Source organism: Pseudopodoces humilis, chromosome 3 (genome assembly GCF_049639895.1).
Source record: "Pseudopodoces humilis isolate 2021_Gansu_Grassland_sample_001 chromosome 3, ASM4963989v1, whole genome shotgun sequence".
Classification (NCBI taxonomy): Eukaryota; Metazoa; Chordata; class Aves; order Passeriformes; family Paridae; genus Pseudopodoces; species Pseudopodoces humilis.
Window position 1 is genome coordinate 56,048,611 of NC_142202.1, and position 21,198 is coordinate 56,069,808.

The 21,198-nt window shown below is 36.5% G+C and overlaps 1 protein-coding gene across 15 annotated transcripts in view; it reads left to right on the forward strand.

The window, feature by feature from the left end:
* SYNE1 (spectrin repeat containing nuclear envelope protein 1) overlaps positions 1-21,198 on the forward strand; it is a 290,444-nt gene that overhangs the window by 38,473 nt on the left and 230,773 nt on the right. For all 15 annotated transcript variants that reach the window (XM_088052487.1, XM_088052496.1, XM_088052500.1 and 12 more), the window contains exons 3-4: positions 10,346-10,407; positions 19,898-19,993. In XM_088052487.1, coding sequence (XP_087908613.1) covers positions 10,346-10,407; positions 19,898-19,993 — 158 coding nt within the window. The remainder of the gene's footprint in view (positions 1-10,345; positions 10,408-19,897; positions 19,994-21,198) is intronic.

Sequence of the window (21,198 nt, forward strand, 5' to 3'; positions counted from 1 at the left end):
CCTAGCACATTGGGGTGGAATGATGTTCAGAGAACAGACTCTGATTTTGATGTATGATAAAGTCCATCATTCCTAAGACTTGGTTTCAGAGATTGAATTGTCTTCATTCACATTGTAGACAGTTTTGTTTTTAAATTTTTCTCTTCAAAACATTGGGCTTCAATGATTTTCTAAAGGGGTTTTGTTTAGTTTTGTTTTTTTGTGAACTTAATTATGGCTCCCCCATTATTTTTCATAGTATTTTCATAATAAAGAGAAGAAATAGTTACAGAAATAGTGCAAGAGTTGCAAAGTCATGTGCTTAATTAGATCTGAACAGGGAGAACAATATTATTGTAAACAATAAAAAATAAAACCCCATAATTTATTAATTGGCAATTTTCCCTTCATGCACAAAAAATGGTAGGGAGCATGTAGTTAAAACCTGTTTGGTTATGTAATTAAAGACTGGTCTTATTACACGCGTAGAAGAGGAGAAAATAAAGTTTGTACAGACGTGATTATGACTGGAATATGTAACTTCTGAGTTGTCTTGGCAATGACAGTAGTGTCATGCACTCCAGGACAGCACAAGCGAATTCTGCCTGTTTCTTTCACTTTTCCAGGTGCCAGTCAAAGGTTTCTCCCACCTTCTGGGTACATGTTGTCTAGATAATTCACATGTTTCTTTTTTCCTCCTTAGATTCCTCCCTTTACCCCAGCTTCTGTCCTTTCTGTGCCTGAAACAGCTACATCCAGCTGCCATCATGGGGATGAGAGGGGAAGTGAGGAGTGATGTTGAGCATGCAGCTTCTCTCTAGGATTATTTGAAGCTGAAGCAGTTATAGACAGTAAAATTTGATTTTTTTTCCCTTTATTCCCCAAGCTGAAGCATGTTCAGCTGCTCTTTGTGGGAACAGTTTGTGTTAAGTCCGCTTAGTGTTTCATCAAGGCTATGAAGGTGGGTTGTTGGAGAGTCTAAGTGCTAAAATTTAAGTGTATATAAGAATTTGAAAAGGCTTGTTATTTGGACAAATTAGGAAAGACCTTTTCAGGGATATCCAGAGCTCTGCTCCTTGCCACATGTGTAACTCTGGAGGTCCTGCTTATTCATTCCTGTATAAAGAAAAAGGCAAAGCCAAATCAGCCAATGTAAAATTAAGATTCTTTTCATCACAAATAGCTTGTAGATGGATTGACAAAAAGTAATTTTATTTCCACTGAATTTTTAAAACATTGTCTGCCCTAAGTCATAAGCTTGTTTGTAGTTCTTTACTGTCTGTAGCACTTTATCAGGTAATTTCTTTACTAGCTTTGTTTCTCTTTCCATGCCTGAGCAATTACACAGTCTTCCAGGCCTAGATATCACTTAGTTACCATAACAGAGTTGTCTGTAGGAATGAAGATTTTACTGAAACAAATCCTAATGGAATTGCACTTGGTAGCTCACCAGTCTGCCTTGAAGTTTTACCAGCCTCTTTTACCTTTGGCTAGCTGAACTGAACACCATAGACAAATCTGTGATTCTTATCGCTTTGAGGGCTCATTGAATGTTTAGGCCATTTGATGTTCTCAGGGGGCTTCAGATCCTATGCAGCTTTCATTAAAAGAATTCACTGGTTGTGAATGGACTCTCAGAAATGGTGGTCCAAGTCACGCATTTTTCCAAGATGTCATGTACTGTGCAGGACAGACAGCACAGAGACTGCAAGAACGTGGATCTCAAAAGTAACTATCATTGTCAGGGAAATCTGTTTCTGTTCAAGACATTGCCCAATTTGATTTCCTTGAAAATCCCTCATTTTTGGATAGTTAGCATCTCAAAAGTGCTTCCTTGTATTTGATGGGCAGCTTGCTTCCTTTCTGTGTGGTGTGCTGTTTCTCACTTTACAACATAGCAGGATATATTATTTGGTGCCACAAAATTTAGTATTGCTTTAATCCATACTACCACGTCTATGTTTTTACATATTTTTATGCAAAATAAAATATTACTGATTTTGAAGCTGTTCTGTTGTTTTGCTCTAGTCTTTTTTATTTGTATTAGAGTAATTACAAGATTTGTTACTATAAACAAATATAAATTTTTAATATAATTATTGGTGAATATTCTGAATTCATGAGCAACATACTAAAAATACCACTATAGTAAAAGACCTTTATACCCTGATTTAATCCATTGGACAGCGTTTGCCCAGTATATCTCCATTAGTTTTGATTTATTTCAGTAGATTCTGATTTTTCCATATCCAAATCAAGTTTTTTTCCCCACTGTTTTTAGGCTAATGAATTCACCTAGGCATTGAAAAATTATAATTTTATTACTGGTAGTAGAAATCTGCTCCAAGCAGCGCATTTGCTGCAGTGCATTTACGTTTCTGTGTCTTACGACATAGAAACATTAAACATTCAAATTCCAATTCAGCTCTGACATTTTTGTACAAAGTCTCTCTCAAAGGTTGTAGTGCATAATGTTACGAGCAGTTCTATTAATGTCAAATGATATTAGCAAATCTACTGCAAATCAGTGATGGCTGTTACAGTAATTTGCCTGCCTGACAAGGTTGGCTTCAGGAAAGCAATAGTCTCCATTGTTTTAGGAGTTCATGTGAGTGCCACAGAGTGTGTAAAAGATGGAATCACAGCCCAAGCTTTCCATTTTCAGAGATCTGCCACCTTCAGTCTGATCTCATAATTATTTTTTGTATAACTGCTCTTTAGCTGCTTCTCTTGACTGCAGATGACTGCTTAAAGCCCTAACTAATAAAGATACTTGTAGACATTCTGGTACTGACCTAGATTACCTGTAGATCTATAATCAACGTTTTAAAATATGTTCTTAAAATTATTTTCTTTAAATTGTTTGACGTGAGTACTGCTTGTCTTTAAGACTTCTGTTAAAAATTAGACTTCTTTTCAATGTGACATGTTATTTTTTTAAAATTTGACTTTGTTAAAAGCTCTAAGGGAGTGGACCAACAACACACAAAGGTTATTACAAAAAAGTTTTTCATGTCAGTAGAGGAATGTGTAAATGGCAATATGATGCCAGTTGCAGAACTGCCATGGGCTGTAACAAAACACCCAAAATATTTGTTTGGGACTTTTTTAAAAAAAATTATGGTCATTGCAGTTTCTACTGTAGTAGGTAGTTTATAGACGAAGATGATTTCTCATCAGTGCCTTTAAATACTAAAACCTTCAGCGAAAATGAATTTTTAAACTGGTGTGCCTACTTACTAGCATGAATAGATTGACATAGGAGTGCTACATAGGATAGTTACTCTTATTAATGAAATTCTCTGGATTTCCTAGATTTCTATGTGATTTAAATGTATATAAGTACATACTTAAATATATAAATATATAAATATATGAAAATATTTAACTATAGTTTTTTACATATACATATATATACATCCCTTTAAGTATATAATTAAGGAAAATAAGTAGTTGTAAGAAAAAATGGCAAATTGAGTCTGATCAGTTATATCAGGCTGTTTTCACCTTTTCTGTTGGTGCAGGAGAAGAAAAATATGTGTGAACACTTAATTTCACTGTCCCCTGTGCCAAACAGATGAATAAACAGACACCTGCAGAGCAGCAAATCGTGAATCTTTGAGATGGAACTGAAACCATTACACATGATTAACTCATATATTGGGCATCCTGATTTTAGCTAATATCTTCTTCAGGGTGCTGCTTTTAAAAATGAATTAAGTGTGCCTATAATGGTTTTCTAAATGGTGGTGTTTTAATTTCTGACTGTATTCATTTGAGTGTGGATACTATGAAAGTGAGTCATAGGTGAATAATATGTTTACATCATATGGAGATTAAGATGTCAGTCAGTGAGATGAAAATAGTGCAGCAGCACAGGCAAATACACAGTAAACATAAAATGCAAATATGTTCATTGATTAGTTATGAATGCATTCTGCTTCTACACGTGCAGAAGAACATAATGCAGCCCATGCAGGCAAAATACGTTGCGTAGCAATTTAATTTTGGTTTGTTCTATTTTTAGTCATTCAAAACACAGGATAGGAGCAAGTATGCTGCAAGGACTGGAAATGGGAAAGATGCACAGAGTCAGAAAAAAAGATATTTCGGACATATCTTCCAATCCACTGCAGATATCATATTGTTCTCATTTGTTTCTCCAAACACCAAGGGAAGCTTTTCTGGTCAAAGTGAAGTTAGGGGCAGTGCAGTTATGCCCAGTGTCCTGGCTTCTAAGAATCAAGATAAAATCACTGCTCTGTGCTCTGTTCATGCTCTGATCTTTCCTGTGAAAACCAGAGCGCAGGAAAGTGGGGGATAATGTGAGTCTGGATGTCTCAGGAACATCTGATGTGTTCATGAGAATATGGCCACAACAGGGCCTTACCTTGGATTTAAGGACTGGAAGTCTCCCAAGTCCCACAGTAGAAACATATGCTGTGACAGTCTAAGTGCTGCTGGGAGGTGCAGCCAACAGCCTGAGTTAAAGCACATACTCTCTGGTGCTGGCTACATTTTTTGTTCTCCAGATCTCAAAAATTTAATTCTGCTTTCACAGTCCACAGCATGTGCTTCCAGAGAGCCTGTTTTCTCATTGTGCTTGCAATAAATTGACTGAGAGCAAAAAAAGATACATTGATTTGTTCAGTTTATGCTTTATTCTAACCTGATTTTTTTTTTAAAATGCAACCTTCTTTGGATGGTAAGTGGAATCATTCTTTGTATCTTTATAAACAGTGGCTAGATAGATATTCTCTCTCTCTTAGAAGGAAAAAAAAATAAGAATTGCTTAAATTTAAAATACATATTTTGTAAATACATTCAGACAGTAAAAGCAGAAAGTCTTCAGCTGTGTGCCAGTTGCTGTGCAGCAGCATGTGACACAGCAGGCAGTGCTGCTGCAGATGTGAGCCTGCTTCTCCATACTTCAGATTCCCCTAATTATTCCACCAGTATTGTGTGGGTTTTCTCTATTTCCACTCTTCTACATGACTTGAAACCTTTGGCTCTCAAAGGACTGTACTAAGGTTACCTGAACATTGTGCAAGCCCCAGAGAGCTGATCCCCGTGATTTTCTCTAGTAGGGCTTTGGCCAAGGATGACTGGTTCCCTTCTAGCCCTTGTGTGTGGATTTTCTTTCTGCAGAATCTGATGGAGAGCAGGCTGGTGCTCGGTGGTGGAGCAGGCTATGTGTAGATGTGTAGACCTAGATCCCAAATCTAGGGAATTTAGATAAATGGTCTGTTACTGTGACCATCTCACCGTCTCTGATAAAGCACATTCAGTAGAAGAACATATCTGAAAGCTGAACTTTGACAAACGCTGTCTTTCACCTTAAAATATAAAAAATTGATAAATGCATGAGGAATTAAAAAATATACTCTCATTTTTTGTATCAATACTGCTAAGTCTTGTTGTCAGCTGAGCAGCAGTGGCTGCTGAAAATGTTTTTTCCCTCTTTGCTTTAATCCTTTCTTTTTATCCTACAGTCAATAGAGTTACTGTTAAACCCAGAAACTTAGAAAAAATACATACTTTAGAGCTACCACCAAATTAAATGTGTTTGTTGGGGATTTTTTAAAAGCCAAAACTTTCCTGGCATTAATGGGACATTAATGGGACATTTCCTGTCCCAGAAAAAAACATCAGCTGGTGGTTGAAAGGACAAGGAATGAATTTCCATTGCCTCTGTGCACTGCCCCTAATTGGGGTAGTCCACCTGTTATGGAAGTGTTGATTAAATCATGTAGCTTAAAATATTGCCCCTTTTCATAAGCATATCCACACACTATTGCTTTCACTCTGCAAGCTTTTCTACAGCTGCTTTAAGTTAAAACTCTTCTTAATGACGATATGAATTGCTACATAGCATAACTTACTGAAGGCTTTAGAGAATGTATGCCAGACCACTCATCAAACAAAATTTTCTGTTGAGGTGCTGTCCACTGCTTTCTGTGCTGTGTTTTCATGTGACATGGAAACATTGCAGCTGTTTTGGGACACTTTTCTGTACTTCCATGTTGATTCAGCAGTATGACATGAACCTGGAAAGCAAAATAAGACAAAAAGCTCTTTGTTGTTTTTAGCGCAGCACTATCAAAACCAAAGAAAACAAAAGAAGGATACTGAGAATGGGGAGTTGTGAGAAACTTAAATTCCACTGAAGCAAGAAACAAAACAAATCTTCACAAAAACAAATTTTTCAGTCTGTGAGAATCAATCAAGATGCTTTTATTAGACATGTGTGAACTTGACTGTCGTGACTCTGTGTGTGAGCCTCCTTCTTGTGTTACCTTGAAGCAGAACACCGTATTTGCCACCCTGCACTGTCCCATCCCCAAGCACCAGGTGCTTGATGTGCCATCTGCTGCTGCACAGTACACACCTGTCAGCATGATAGCAGACATTAGAAAAAGTATGCATAGTGAATATTCCATCAGCATCTTCATAACTGTCTGAAGATGCATAGTTGTTTGTGTTAATTGATCCAAATAATTTGTTTTAAATGTTTTAAAGTAAATATATCCAATTATGTTTGGGTTTTTTTTGCCTAAAAAATTCTTGTAGAAAAGCAGTCCGTTGGTGATGCTTTAGCAGAGAAAGGGCTTGTAAAAATATGAAGATATTTACAGCATTGTTTACGTAATTAAAAGAAGATATTTGATTAAGGTGTCTTTCTTGCAACATTTCTTTCAGATACAGAATCATATTGTCAGAGTCCTTGTATTTTACAGAAACAGAAATTTGAGTTTGACCTCTATAATGATACCTTTGCAATAATGACATAATAAAAGTGAGCCTTTTTATTCTCATTTCAATAGTGTGTGTTACTCTGTTGGCCCCTGTAGGGAAATAACATATGAATCTCCACAAAAGATGTTTCATATCTGCCTTCATTTTACCAGAGAAAAAAACATCTGTTCAAGTGCTCTGGTGCTCTGATTTAATGAAACCAAAAGTACTGCAAATTATCAGAAATTTGTGTATGTTTCAGGCTGATCTAGGCACACTCCAAAAATTCTCAACATCCTTACATATGTTTTGTGCCCCTTGTACAACAGATCAAATGCATTATTCAAAGCTAAGTGACCTACATATCTGTTCAGATTCATTGCTTGCTATTTATTCCACTTTCAGTTGCAAAGCTGAAGGACATCCCTGTCTCACAGGAGTATGCAGTGAACCCAAGTGGTTGTTTTTGAAAGCTGTTTTCCATTATATGTGTGACAACCTAGAGAAGAAGGTCTGTGCCATTCAACCATTTTTACTTACTGAACACTGTGTTGTTAAGAAAGCACCGGTGAGAAAGCTGCATCAATTTTTGCACACATCTTTTTGCTTTAGGATATCAGCAGTGTAGTTGGGTTGTCGTGGTCCCTGGATGAATTATTCAAGCTCTTGACATCAGAGATTTCTGCTAGCGGATTGGCTGGTGCTGGGATAATAAAATCTTTCCAGAGAAAAACAGTGAAGAAGGATGATGGCAGTGAGACCAGCAGAACTGCTGCTTCCAGTACAGCTGGCTTTGTCTGGCTGTTGCATCTCTGCAAGAATATATAAGGATGTTTTTAAGGTTTGGCTTCATGTGAATTCTCTGATAAGAGATGGTGGAGGGATTTTTGTAAGAGACCTGCATTTCCAGTGAGGGAAAGAAATCAGATCATTGTTGAAAAATTACTTCTGGCTGAATTCTAAAGAAACGCTGCACACGAGAGAGGGGTAGAAGCCACGGGAGCAGCAGCAGCAGCAGCAGCAGCAGCAGCAGCAGCAGCAGCAGCAGCAGTGCTTATGGCTCAGTATAAAGGTGCTGGTGGCAGAAATGTCCTGTTATTGAATGTGCTTCCTGAATTCTTTCAGTGCCAACAGGGTAAGTGGTGCAAACATGGAGCCGACAGTCCTTGTGAGTGGGGAGAGCGTAAGGAGCTGCGTGACATACAGGTTCTGTGGGTATAGATAAACTACCTGTGCAGAGAATTTGATCTATGAAAATAACACAATTGCTTCCAGGTGAATTTGTAAAAAGCATATGTACAATGGAATTTTAAAATCAATGCACTGCTTGTGTTTTGTTCAGACATAGATTTTACAGTGGTTAAATCTGTTCCTTTTAAGCCTGTACAAAATAAACACTAGAACCAAGGAAAATTTATTGTTAGTAGTTGCAGTTGGGCTCATAAAGAATATATTGCTCACATAAATTCCCTTGAAACAGGTTATTTAGAAGGACTATTTCCGTTGTTTGTTGGTATGACTGAAACTCTGTGTGTCTTCTGCTCATAAAGAGTCTCTTTAGAAGCTGGAAGCTGGTTCTCCGATTTCCAGTTTTTGTCATAAGTCTCTTAAATCACCAAGATGCACTGGAACTACAAATTATGGAATAATTTTCACTCACTTAATTGATAAGAAGTTTCAGTTCTGAAGGCCTGGTTTATTTCTTATGGCATGCCTTTGTTGTATCAGTGTTGTTGGGGAGTTTTTTTTAAGTTACAGAGGTGTGAATTAAAGCAGAACTGGATTAATTCTGTGTGTGTTTGATCTCTATCCCTACACCTGTTTACACACAACCTAATAGAACTGTGCAAGTGCTTCCATGGAAACTAATTTGGTTACCTATGTATGTAATTGCAGGGCACAGCTGACATTTACTGTGTGTCAAAAGGAAAGCTTGTTCATGGTTAGGAACCATGCAGTGCAAAGTCTGTTTTTCAGAATGCAGAAACAATTGTCACATACAAAGTCCAAGACGCCTCCCTAACATAAACAGTCAGTGTGAAATGAAACATGATGCAGTATCTTAGTGACATTTTTCATAACTTGAAAAAACCCATGACTGCAAGTAGAATCTGGGAATGTAATATATTTCAAAAACTTATGTAATCCTACCTGCCCAATGATATCAAAGGAAACTAAAGAATGTAAAATTATTTTCTTAGGCATAAAGTGTGATAATCTAGAAATAGATGCTGGTTAGTGTAGGTATCTTTTTTCCCTTTGGTATTTCTTATATGTGAGATGATATTTATATATAAAGAAAATATTCCTAAATTATAATGCACAGACACTTTTTGGAAGCTTGTATCTGGCCACTGAAGATAACATTTTGACCTATGAATTTTGTGTGTGGATTTCTATCCCTATTTTTATCCCTATTCCCTAATTGTGAAGCAGCATTGCATGAGTGTAAATTAGGGAGTGTATTGTTAGGAATGCAACAAGCATAGTAGTTATCTATTCCAGAACTTTCATGGGTGTTAAGGAATATTCCATTTTAATTTTACAGATGTGGAATAGGAAAAATGCTGTTCAGTGCTGCACAAGTCTCTCGTAAATGCAGGAGCTAAAATTAGATATTCTATCTGTAGGTTTTGGGATTTACACATATTCTTATGAAAAGTAAATATCATCAAACAGCAATTGTATTTATTTGAATTTTCTGTTGGGAAATTAAGGTGTTTGTTCAGAACTGATGATGGTAATAACATGATTTGTTTTTCCATGCAATAGATTTTTTCTCCTGTTTTTGAAAGAAAAACCTCTGTTACAAATACTTGAATACCTCTGCTATTCCATGTGTCAAAACTGATTACCCAAAAGAAAGGGGCAGGACTTTGTGGATTGGTTATAATGCTGTGATGCTCTTCCCTCCACTGCTGTGACCCTTGCTGCTGAAGCTGGAGGAGCTGATTTGGGAGCTATTTTTATCTGTGCATCTGGCAGCTGTCCTGCAGGGATGATCTGACAGTCAGGGAAATTCACCATAAACCAGACAAGTGCTTTGAGACAGGACTGAGGGATGTAGTGAGTAGTGGTGTAGAAACTGCCTGAACTAGCTATTGGCTCCTTCCTGGCAGGATCTCCCAGGGCACAAATAAGTTGGATAATGCAATTTCAAATCTTTAATTCAACATTCTAAACATTTTCAAATACATCTTCTAAGAAGTATTTTTTTTTCTAAGTCCCTAGCTGACTTTCTACATAAAAGCAGCTTGGCTATGGGAGATGTGGATTCTAGTTAAAAAGTGTAGAGGATTCTAGGTGGCTAGACCTTGGGTAAGTATAGTATGGATTTAGAACTCAAATTCTTCTTGATATTTAGATTTCAAATGGTGTCTTTCTGGTCATTAGCTTGTTAAGACTTGAACTTTGCTATGAAACTCTTAAAATAATCAGGTATCAGAGCATTAGTGTAATAATAAGAAGTATTTATGAGTCAAATGGGCAAAATTGACTGTCTCAATAAAATCTAGTTATTTCCAGCAAGGGCAGAGTACATTTGTTGTCAGTAGGAAATTTTACTCTTCTACCATGTAAATCTGAAAGTATCCAATGATGTCTAATCAAACTGATTTCCTTTTATTCTCAGATGAGCAAGAGTCAGTGCAGAAAAGGACTTTCACAAAATGGATCAATACTCATCTGGCTAAGGTAACACGTGACTTTGAAACTTTTCCTTCTTCTTTTTTTCTTTTTAAATTTTTTTAAATCAACCCTATTAATCTATGCCTGTATAGCCCAGGAGTATAGAATATGTCAGATTTCTCTGAGCAGTATTTCCTAAAGTTAAAAAAGGATCCTCCTCATCTGCACTCCACTGAGGATGAATCTCAGCATGGTAGTGGTCAGCTGCAGAAGTGCAAGTGGTGTCCAGAGGCAGCCACTCAGCTTCTTTGGCCAGAACTGAAAGGTAGCCCAGTACCTGGCATTTCAGCCATCTGAAACTGTTTTCTATGAAATGGAAATATTAGACACACAATACATTCAAATAAAACTTAAGTCATGTCTTGTGTTGTCTGATCTAGTTACAGACATTAGTGCTTCATGAATCCAGTGCCAAATTAATTATCTGATGCATTGTGGGATTTGTCATGAAACTATTGTTGCTTCTTCTTACCACAAAACTCCTGGTTTTGCCTTGAGGCAAGTAAAGACTGTGATTTATGCACAGTTTAAAAGAATTAAGCAACAATTGGTACCAATCTTATCTGAAAACATAAGCAGTAGGATTCAGTTTGGCATTCCTGGAGTTTTCACACAACACAGCTCTAACCGTAGTTATCAATTAGACCGATAAATTAAAGTTTTAAACTCCAAGAGCAGCTTTTTGTAATGTGTATTTTTAAGCCAGAAGATTAATGATCATTAAATTGAGTAAAGAATAGCTGTAACAGCACCGTTGTAACTTTTGTGTAAGGAATTGGCAAATAATACCCTAAAAAATGAGCCAAGCAAATCAGGAAGCCCATATAATTCTGTGTCGTGTGATTTGATCTAATGAGACAGTATGGTAGAGAAGCAACGTTTATTTACATTTATTTATATATACATATAATATTTATTGCTGAGGAATGTAATGCAAGAACTTACTGTGAAGCCAACTACACTGGCATTGTAAAATTCAACTGCAAGAACAAAGCTATCTTCAGGACTTCTGGACCGTGGATTTTCACTGCAAATGAGATCTCTCCCCATATTATCTTTAAAATAATTTGGACAAGCCCCCCATGTAGGAGAGAATTCAAGCTCTCTGTGTTCTGTTTCCTTCAACTGAAACTGAAAGGCATTCAGTGTTTGCTAAAGTATCAGCTAAGGGTGCTGGGAACGAGTATCAGAGGAGAAAAATAACTCTTATTTCATGTTCATCTATTTCTTAATTGTGTTGTAATAATCTGATAATTATGGAAAAATAGAACTATTAGGGTATCTATATTGTGTTGTTAGATACTATGAGAGTGTGTGTGTGCGTGCATGTCATGATAATTCCCTAGTCTACAAACTAATCCTTGGGAAGAGACAAAGTCGTGGAGGCAGCTCCATTAAGAGATTTGCCCTGGATTGGGATTTGTGAATGTTTCCTGCTGTGCTAGTCCCTTTGGGCCAGGAGGGCTCAGATGAACACTTTGCCTGGCATGATTTAGGTGTTTAGTTCCTTAATGGGCCTGACACTGTAAAGACTGATCAAACACATTCAAACCAGGCAGTTACACAGGCACAGCCCTGATTTCTAGCTACCTGAGGTACCTTTTAGTTACTTGTAGCAGCTGATTTGTTTTAATTCACACTTCAGCAGGAAAGGTGTGTCTGTTATGGTTTTATTGATGGCTGTCAGCATGTTTGCCTCACTGCCTAAAACAGATCATCTGGCTCTGCTTCCCATTTCCACTGCTACACTGTAGAAGGAGAAACATTTTATATAGAAATTAGACTTAACAGGAGTGACCCATGCCATTCAAATTCTTAAGTGTTTAAAGCTTAAGCTTTTAAAACTTTGTTAGTTACATTTTTGGAAATATGTAAGTGGAAATATTTTTCTGAGTTAATCACAGCTGTGAATCTCGGAAGTGCCCAGGACTCCCCTTGCACTCATGTTCTGACTTTTAACTCAAAATTTCAATATTTAGGCTATTTGAGTTTTGTAAAATGTTGTTGTGGTTTCAATTGTTTCAAAAGAAACGGGGGATCTGTAAGATCTCTGTTGTCTGGAAACCTTTTAAATGTGATATGGAAAAATCCTGGAAGGAGACCCACTTTTAGGCAGCATCGTCTGCATTCTGCTCTCATCTTTGACCCAATAAAAAGTGGAACATCTACTAGCCTGGTACCTAGTGAGGATCGCTGTGAAGTGCTGGCCTCACTCTTGCAGCACAGAAACAGCAATACATGTAGCACCACTGAGGGGAAAGGAGATGGGAGTGAAGGAGTGAAGCTGAGCCAGGGTGAAAAGGGGTAGATACGGGGAAGGTGATTTGAATTTTGCCTTTGTGTCTCACCATCGATCCAGAAACACTGTGCTGAATTTGACTCAGTATATGCATTCAAAATTAACAGTAACTTCATGTCAAATTTTCTCTCTATCTGTTGGCTACTCTTGGAAAACTCTTGGGTTTCTTTCCTTTCATTGACATTTTTTATAATCTCATAAAATTATTAATGGAAAAAGTAATAGGAAGATGTAAGAGAAATCTGAAAACTATAATTAGGGGATCTGTAACTCTTAACACCATGATTATCTAAAGAAATGTTTAATCATAAATGAGTTTGAGGGGTTTTGAGAGTAAGTATTGCATGAAACCTCAAAAGCAGGAGAAATTAATGGTTTCTGCACAAAGAGTGATGGGGTTTTACTGCAGCAATTTGAAAGATGTGTTTAGAGGTAGCAAAGAAAGGAAACTACTCAGCTAGAGTTGTCATCCTTACACTGTGTTGGGTGAGAACAGCAAAGGAAGATCTAAAAAGGGGCAGTTTCTCATGTTGTGAGGAGTAGTGATTTGAAAGAAATGGAAATACAGAAATGATTTGATTATTTTAGGTAGAACCAAGACAAATTCATGGTTTGGGAACATAAAGCAGGGTGTGATTGTTTGTCAGGGCTTGCTAGGAGTAAAAGATCCTTCCCTACTAATCTGTGAGATCTTAGTATATGTTTTCCATCTAAAAAGTGATGCTATAATTGAAACAGAAACAAATTCAGTAACTAAGGCTATCAAGTACATTTAACTAAATATTTTTGCTTATTTAATGTTAGGAATGGGTTTGAAAATATGGATACAAATAAATACGAATGAGTAAAGCAGATAAATGAAATGAGATTATTGCTGAAATTTCTTCACCAAAAGGGTTGTCAGGCACTGGAATTGGCTGCCTATGAAAGTGATTGAGTCATCATCCCTGGAGGTATTTAAAAGAGGTGTATATGTGACACTTAGGGCCATGGCTTAGGGGTGGACGTGTCAGTGTTACGTTAATGGTTGGACTTGATTTTAAAGCAGTTTTCCAGCCTAAATGGTTTTATGATTTTATGCATTGAATTTTATGAAAGGGAATAGGAGAAAGGTGTGTATTTTTTATTCTCTCTCACTCCTAGGGATACACTGCTACCTTTTTAAAATCAAGTTTTGTACTTCAAAGATGCTCTTTCACAAGCAGAGGACAGGTAAAGGACTTGGCATCAGCTAATTATGGGAAAAGGTGGAGGTAAAACAGCCTTGGTGCAGGCTGTGCTCTCTCCCAGAGGGAATGAACAGAGAAGGACCAGCAAGTATGCTAACTAGCAGGTAGTGTAATGCAGCTTCATTTTGGGTGAGCTGTTAGCACGAGGCTGAGCCTGTCCCTCTGCTGTCTCTCTAACCCCAGCTGTCTCTGTTCTGTGATTCTGAGCAGTCATCTGGAGAGACTCATCAATTGGAAAGCATGTTTCCTCTGCCAGCCACTTGCAGAAATTGGGTCATAATCTATGAAATAAATGTGGTCTATCTTCTGGCCATCCTTTTGAACTTCTGTGCATCTGTGCAGTTCTGCTAATGATTAATGAGATATGTGTAACAGGATAAGAAGTTTTCTGGTTCCATAGGATTTTTTCATATTTTTCTATGGTTGTAGAACAGTCCTTCCTCATCTCAGTCTCGGCTTTAAAGTATAGGCATAATTTGAGTATGCTTCTAATTGTCTTTTGAAGCATCTTTTCAAAAACTAAATTTACAATACAGAACAAATTTACACCAAATATTTCAAAAAGGAGACATTGCTTGCATTCAGAGCAGCAATTACTTAAATATCTTCTCATTTCATTACAGGTATAGGATTAGATGAGTAAAGATGAAAAATATATCACTTTCTTTAAAAGCTGAGGTGTGTGCTTTTTATTGCCATTTTCACTTTTCATGAAAGTTTAGGGGAACAGTTTCAAAGTTTGAAACACAAACTTTAAATTGGGTTAACACAATCAAATAATTTTTTTGTTCTCAGGCACAGGGATAATTTTAGTATTTGTACTCAACAAAGTATTTCTGTAAACTCACTGATAGAGTGAACAACAATTACTTACTGAAAGAAATTACTATTAATTTTGTGTTTCCATTAAGAAGATGCACACATTAAAAAACAAAAGCAGAGGATGGATATTAATTAGAAATAAAACTAAGAATGGATGAAAATGTTAAATTGTATTTATGCAATATTTATATAATGCTGAATTAAACCTGAGTGTTAAGCCTCATGTTAAATGATGTCTTTCATAGCAAAGAAAGGAAGAAAAAGAAACATGTATATCGAGAGACAGTGGTCTCACTCACTGTCCTGTCCATGGTGTTAGCTTGTTCTTAAAATGTAAATGTAACTTGGTCTTTCATGAACCTCATCAGATTTCATCATTTAACTGAGTTTGAGCCTTTTGGTCTTTTTTAAGTGGGAAAACAGAGACTCCCAGTATCTTAGGCACTGACACAAAAAAACTACACTACTGTGCACCTTGACTGCATAATGAGGAAAATCTGACTGGTAGCTTTCTGCTTCAACAGTAACTATGTTTTCACCCAGTATCACATATAACCTCTAATGTTGAACCATGAATGCTAAATTAATTTGTTTGATGAAATTAATCATGCAAAACTTAGGACCGAGTCCCTCAGCTTTAGTAATTAAAAAAGTCACTAACAGAAAGGAATATGAGAACATTCATATGGATTTAGGAATTAAATTGTGGAAGAGGAGGGGTCTTCCCTAAAAGTCAGCATTACAGAGTTATGGAAATTTCACATTGTCCTTGCTGTTCTCACATATATTTCCCTGCAGAGACAAATTCAGTAGTTTTTCAGCAGTTTTTGAAAGATTATTTGAAAATTAATGCAGCAAAAATAGTTTTCAATGTCTGCATTGGAATTCATTATGATGCAGATGCTGTTATTTGTATAGTATGATTTATTCATTAGAGAAGTACAGAAAAAGATTCCTGTAGAAAAGATGCAAATGAGAAATTAAATGCAAGAAAAAGTCTTGCAATAAAAGAGTAAAACTTAGCAAATATGTGTTTGTTACATATCTGAAGTCTGGATTTTACAAAACTTATCTTACTGCATATGAGGAGAAATTTCTAGAGATTGCAGGTCTAGTAAAAATATTTTTTTTAAGGCTTATCAGTCAAATATTTTTAATATGTACCAATGTTCAGTTCTTTAGGTCATTCAGAATATTTCCTGGTGACTACAGCAAATTAGACAAGTTTTAAGAGCAACATGTATATGCAAAGCACTTCTTCCACATTTCTCACTTATGATCAGTTCTAAATACATTTATTTAAACAAATATTTAATATTACCAAAATCTAGTTTATTAGCCTTGAAGATGCATTCTCATTTAATTCATATTCCTCCTACAGATTGCATTAATTTACTTGTTTGAGTGTGACTCCCTCCTTGGGACATGACTGTTCCTAAGTATCCTTATCACTATAAACTACACTACTATGATTGGATGAACTGCAATAAAGGAGTCTTTAACAGAATTAATGCAATGCAGTATGTAGCAGATCATTAATCTTAATTTGCTGTTTTTCTTTCTTGAAGAAGCTTGCAAAATAGTTTAATCAAATACTGAGGAAGCTGAAATCATACTGTGGACCACCTGGCAATTTGTAGATTTAATGTCTCATTATTCATAGAAGTATATTCTGAGTTCTGCCAAGAAATTTTGCTCAAAAAGTTTATAATTGAAGGATTTTCTTTAGTATTACAAGATAATTCGTTGCAAAGGCTTTCCAATATTCAAAATAGAGTGTATTAGGATCATTGCAGCTCATTGCATTGCTAGGGCTATACATTTATGTGCAAAATGCCAAAATCTGAAGTACATTTAACATTTAAAAATTGCAAACATTTAAGTTAGTTTTCTTTGCTTTTACTGATTTACAGTTAGTATTTTGGCAGTGTATTAAGGAACTAAAGGAATAGTTGTTAAGTCTGAGTCACTAAAAAATTTTCAATATATTCTAAGTGAATGTAGCTTAAAAAAAATCCCCAAACCTTTATTCTCTGGAGGCTGATAAGTAATCAGTGCTCACCTTCATCTTTCACTTCATTTGACATTACATATGCAGCCAATGAGTAGGTATTTACCCATTCCAACAGAAGATGTGTCAATATCAGTGGAGGATCTGCTAGAATACATTTAAGTAGCTTAAGCCATCCTGTGCAATGGTCCATGTATAATAAATAAGCACATGTGAACTTTTCAGTACCAGCTAGTGTGTATATCAGCATGGGGAATAAAATTCATATCTATGCTTGTGTAAAAGAGGAGTCTATTTTTTATATGTGCCATTTTTATATGTAATTGAAATATTACAAATTCCATATTTCTGAGAGTGACTAAAATTATTATTACTATTATTATTATTATTATTACTATTATTGCTATTATTACTATTACTATTACTATTATTACTATTATTACTACTATTAATCTAAATTCCATGCTTATGTTCCCAAAGTAGTTAAATATAAGGTGATTTATGAAACCTGATGAGAGTATAAACTCCTTGTAATTAGGCGTTAATATCTTCAGGGAAGTGTAAAACATTATATTATATAGGGTATTACTGGGAATGTTTCTGGCAGTCTATATAGTTAACTAAATTTGCATATTAGAGGGCTCTTATACAGGAGATCTTGTGACACAGGTATTGTATCTGCCTTCTGTTCCAGTTTTATTGGTGTAAGATCCATGGTGTGAGCTGCTAAACACTGGCAGTGTTTGTAATTATGCACCCTTCCACCAAAAAAAAAGTAAATTTAATCTTGCTGAGTTAAGGACAGTTGTGATTCTCACACTTCAGAACATCAGCTCTTACCTGCTTTGGTGTTCGATGGCTTCTTTTCTCCTTTTCATGTTATTCATTATTCACTCTACAGCTGTTTTTCCCCAAACCCATGTTTGATTCAAGTAGAAAGTACTGTAGGTGTTAATTCACTTGGGATGCTTTCACTGCCTTTCCATAGTACCAAGCCTCAGTTGGGGTGTAAATCTTGTTTTTGTAGCTTCTGTCAATATTGCTGAAGGGTGTTTCAGAGCAAGGGTTTGGCTTCGATGATCAGAGGGTTTAACTACAGAGTGAAGCTATACACTGGGGAAACCAGAAGTGCTTCCCAGACTTGCTTTGCAGATGACCTCCAGGTGACTTTTGGCTTCATGTTGGGATGAGACAAATTCTGACCTGTACCTGGACTTGTAAGGATACCAAAGCACACACGTTAGAAGGGACTTGTGTTATGCTCCAAGAGGTTGTCTGGAAAGCACATTATGGGCACCAGAATCATGGGGTACTCTAAATCTCACTTACCCTTCAGTCTAAATGTATCCCAAATTTCCCACTATAAGAAACCCATCTTTCTTCATTGCTGTAGAGTCAATTTCAAGAGACAAACCTCACTACTGGGGCATTTGGATAGGTGGTTTTTTCAGGCCTTCACCTCCTCTTGGATTAGGATGGCAGCTGCTGTAATCCTCTCGTCTTTATGGCTGAATTATTTTAGCACATAATTCTTCAGTGTTTTATCATGTGGTAATACTGATAAAACCAAAGCTGCTCCAAGCTTCAAGCAGGAGATGATCACATAGAAGGTGAGGAAAATTAATTGCGTTTATGTCAACTGCCTGTGATGCAAGACTGGGACAAATTAATCTTCAGTGACCCTCTTGCTCCATTGATTTCTTTGGTGTTATATTAAGGAAGAACATGATCCAAAGAAGAACATTATCTATTGCATTTCTAGGAAATAAAAAAGAACTATGACTATACCCGCATAATGAGTTGTAGTGCTGCTTTATTTTATATACATGAGAAAATAGGGTCTTCTATTAGTGTGACTATTAGACCATGTCAAATCTCAGCTGAAGTGTGCTGCCAGCAGAGTTCTTTTTTCACTTTTTGCCAAAAATTATGTTTCATTGAAATACTACTTTATCCAAATGGAACAATGTTTTTCACTTGGGGAGCCAGAATCTTTTTATTTCTTGTGATTTGTTACCGCATTTTTACCTTTTCAAGAGCAGTGTTTCATTTGCTAGATTCATCTTTTCAAACCTCTATTTCTACACAAAAAAGTAATAGATAATTTGTTGTGCAAGCGCTTCTTTTAGCAAGTACCCCAAAAGTAAATTATTATACCTAAAGTAGTTTCAAGAATTTTGTAGTCTCATTGTAATTTTAGTGAATGAGCAGGTATTAGTATTATTATCATCATTAATTTTATTAGTATCATCATCATCATCATTATCATCATGGTCATCATCATAAGGTATTTGAATTCTCACAAGTTGAGAGAAAAGCTTCACAAGGAATGGGGGATGCCTATTCTATTTGTTAGCTGAACCAAGTTTAAACTTTTTGTTCCTGAGCGACGTTTTGTGATCATTAAACTACTGACCAGCTGAGAGCCGTATTTCCACAAACTGGGGTGCATTTAAGAATACACAGTTTTTATTATGTGACCTTGTTATTTAAAACTTCTAAAAGATTGTCTGTTTACATATTTCTGAGTATTGTCATTGTTGTTCTTGTGAAGGTAAAGACATTTAGTAAGCAGTTTATGTAGGAGCTGAGACAGTGCTGACAGCACCTGAAGCCTGTGAGGCTGGAGGAGAGGAAATACAACAACTCAGTCTAACAACTGTCAGCTGTGAGAAAGTGGCAGCATCACTCAACCTGCTACACTACTCTAGGGTTCTTCATACAGCTCCTCCTGTTGCTTGGATTGAGAGAGTGAAATTTCTGTGAAATACTTAACATGAGGGAAAATAATCTGAGGGGTTGGAATGTGACTATAATAGTACATCTGTGAATTGCGAGTATTTTGTAGAACAAGGGGCAGCTGTTGGTGTGTTCCTCTGCTTCTTGCAGGGCCCAGGAGGCTTTTCCTTTGTATCATCAGTTGCAGAAATCCACAAAATGTTACAGTGCTGTGCCAGAAATGTTAAGAAAACACTGTGGTGGCAAAGCAGTGGTTAAAGGATATGTTGACATTAAACATTATAGAACACAAAGAAGGGGACCAGTCACTCTCTTTGGGTTTCTGTTCAAAAGGAATTGAGTTAGGATGCAGTACTGGTGAGCCTTTATAATATCTGAAGCCTTCTCCCTTTTCAGCGCAATCCTCCCATGCTGGTGAATGACCTGTTTGAAGATATCAAAGATGGGGTAATGCTAATTGCCCTTTTGGAAGTTCTTTCAGGGCAGAAGCTGGTAAGAACTTTCTTCCTTATAAATGTACAAGATAGTTTCATAACTTCTGTGGGACACAATTTTCTAGTAAGTTTCTATATTTCTATGCTGTAAAAAAGTCTCACTCCTTCATAGGAAAATAAGTTTTTCACTGAGTGGATTTTCTGATTACAAAGCATTATTACAGATTATTACAGATATGCTTGTTTGTATGTATTTTATATTAATTTTGCCATGTAGCTCATAAAAATTTCTTGTTTGTATTAGTCTTTGCAGTTCATCTGGGCTTTGCTGCTATGACACAATCAAAGTCTAAACTGCAAGTTATTTCTATGCATCTTGAAAAAAATGAGACTTTTCTTGTTAAATTTATGGCTTCATCTCAAGGAAAGCTCATACAAGCTCCTCAAATTTCATGGGGGCTTATATCCATTTGCCTTGACAGTTGCCAAATGGCTTTTTCACGGCCAAGTTATATACAGAGGGGATGGTGTACACACAGCAAATAGGCTGTCTCTTGATGAGAGGCAAGCTAGTTTTGTTCATGGAGGAGGAAAATGAAAGGATTTTAGGCTAAGGGCTCTGACTGTTCCCCACCCAGCTCACAGATCAGGTGGCAGCATCTGAAGGAGCATCTGAAGGAGTCTGTTGTTCAGCTGGCTCCAGGGCCCAGGGGTTATTACAGGCTCCCTCACATGCAGACAGTTCGCTCTCCTTTTCACATTTCACCTCTGTTTTGATTGCAGGTGAACCCCAAAATTAGGCAGTAAATCACACTGCAAAAACGATTTTGCTGTGAAACAGGATTAAGCCGTACTTCCCAGTGTGTTTCTGCTCCATTGAAATGTGTCCCTTTCAGTTTCTGTTGGTCTGAGACAGAAAGCCTCCCTCTTGTGGCAAACCAGAAGTAGTAAAACAGGAAAAGAATTTTAATGATGGCACCTGTTACAGTGAAATTCACGGGGTTGTACCCTGCCTATATTAATTAGGGAAAGACAGGAGATATTCCAAAACTAGAATAGTGTGTGTGAACTTAAAGTTTATGTATACTAGCATATGATATCCTGTAGTAGCTGCAAGAGGGATTCAGAATTTATAGTAGACCCTTTGTTAAAACCATTTGTAACATCCTGAACGGGAATTTAAATTACAATACTTGCACATTTGCATTACAATATAAAATTCCGTGGGGAATTTAATTTCACTGTCGGGTATTAGAAACTTAG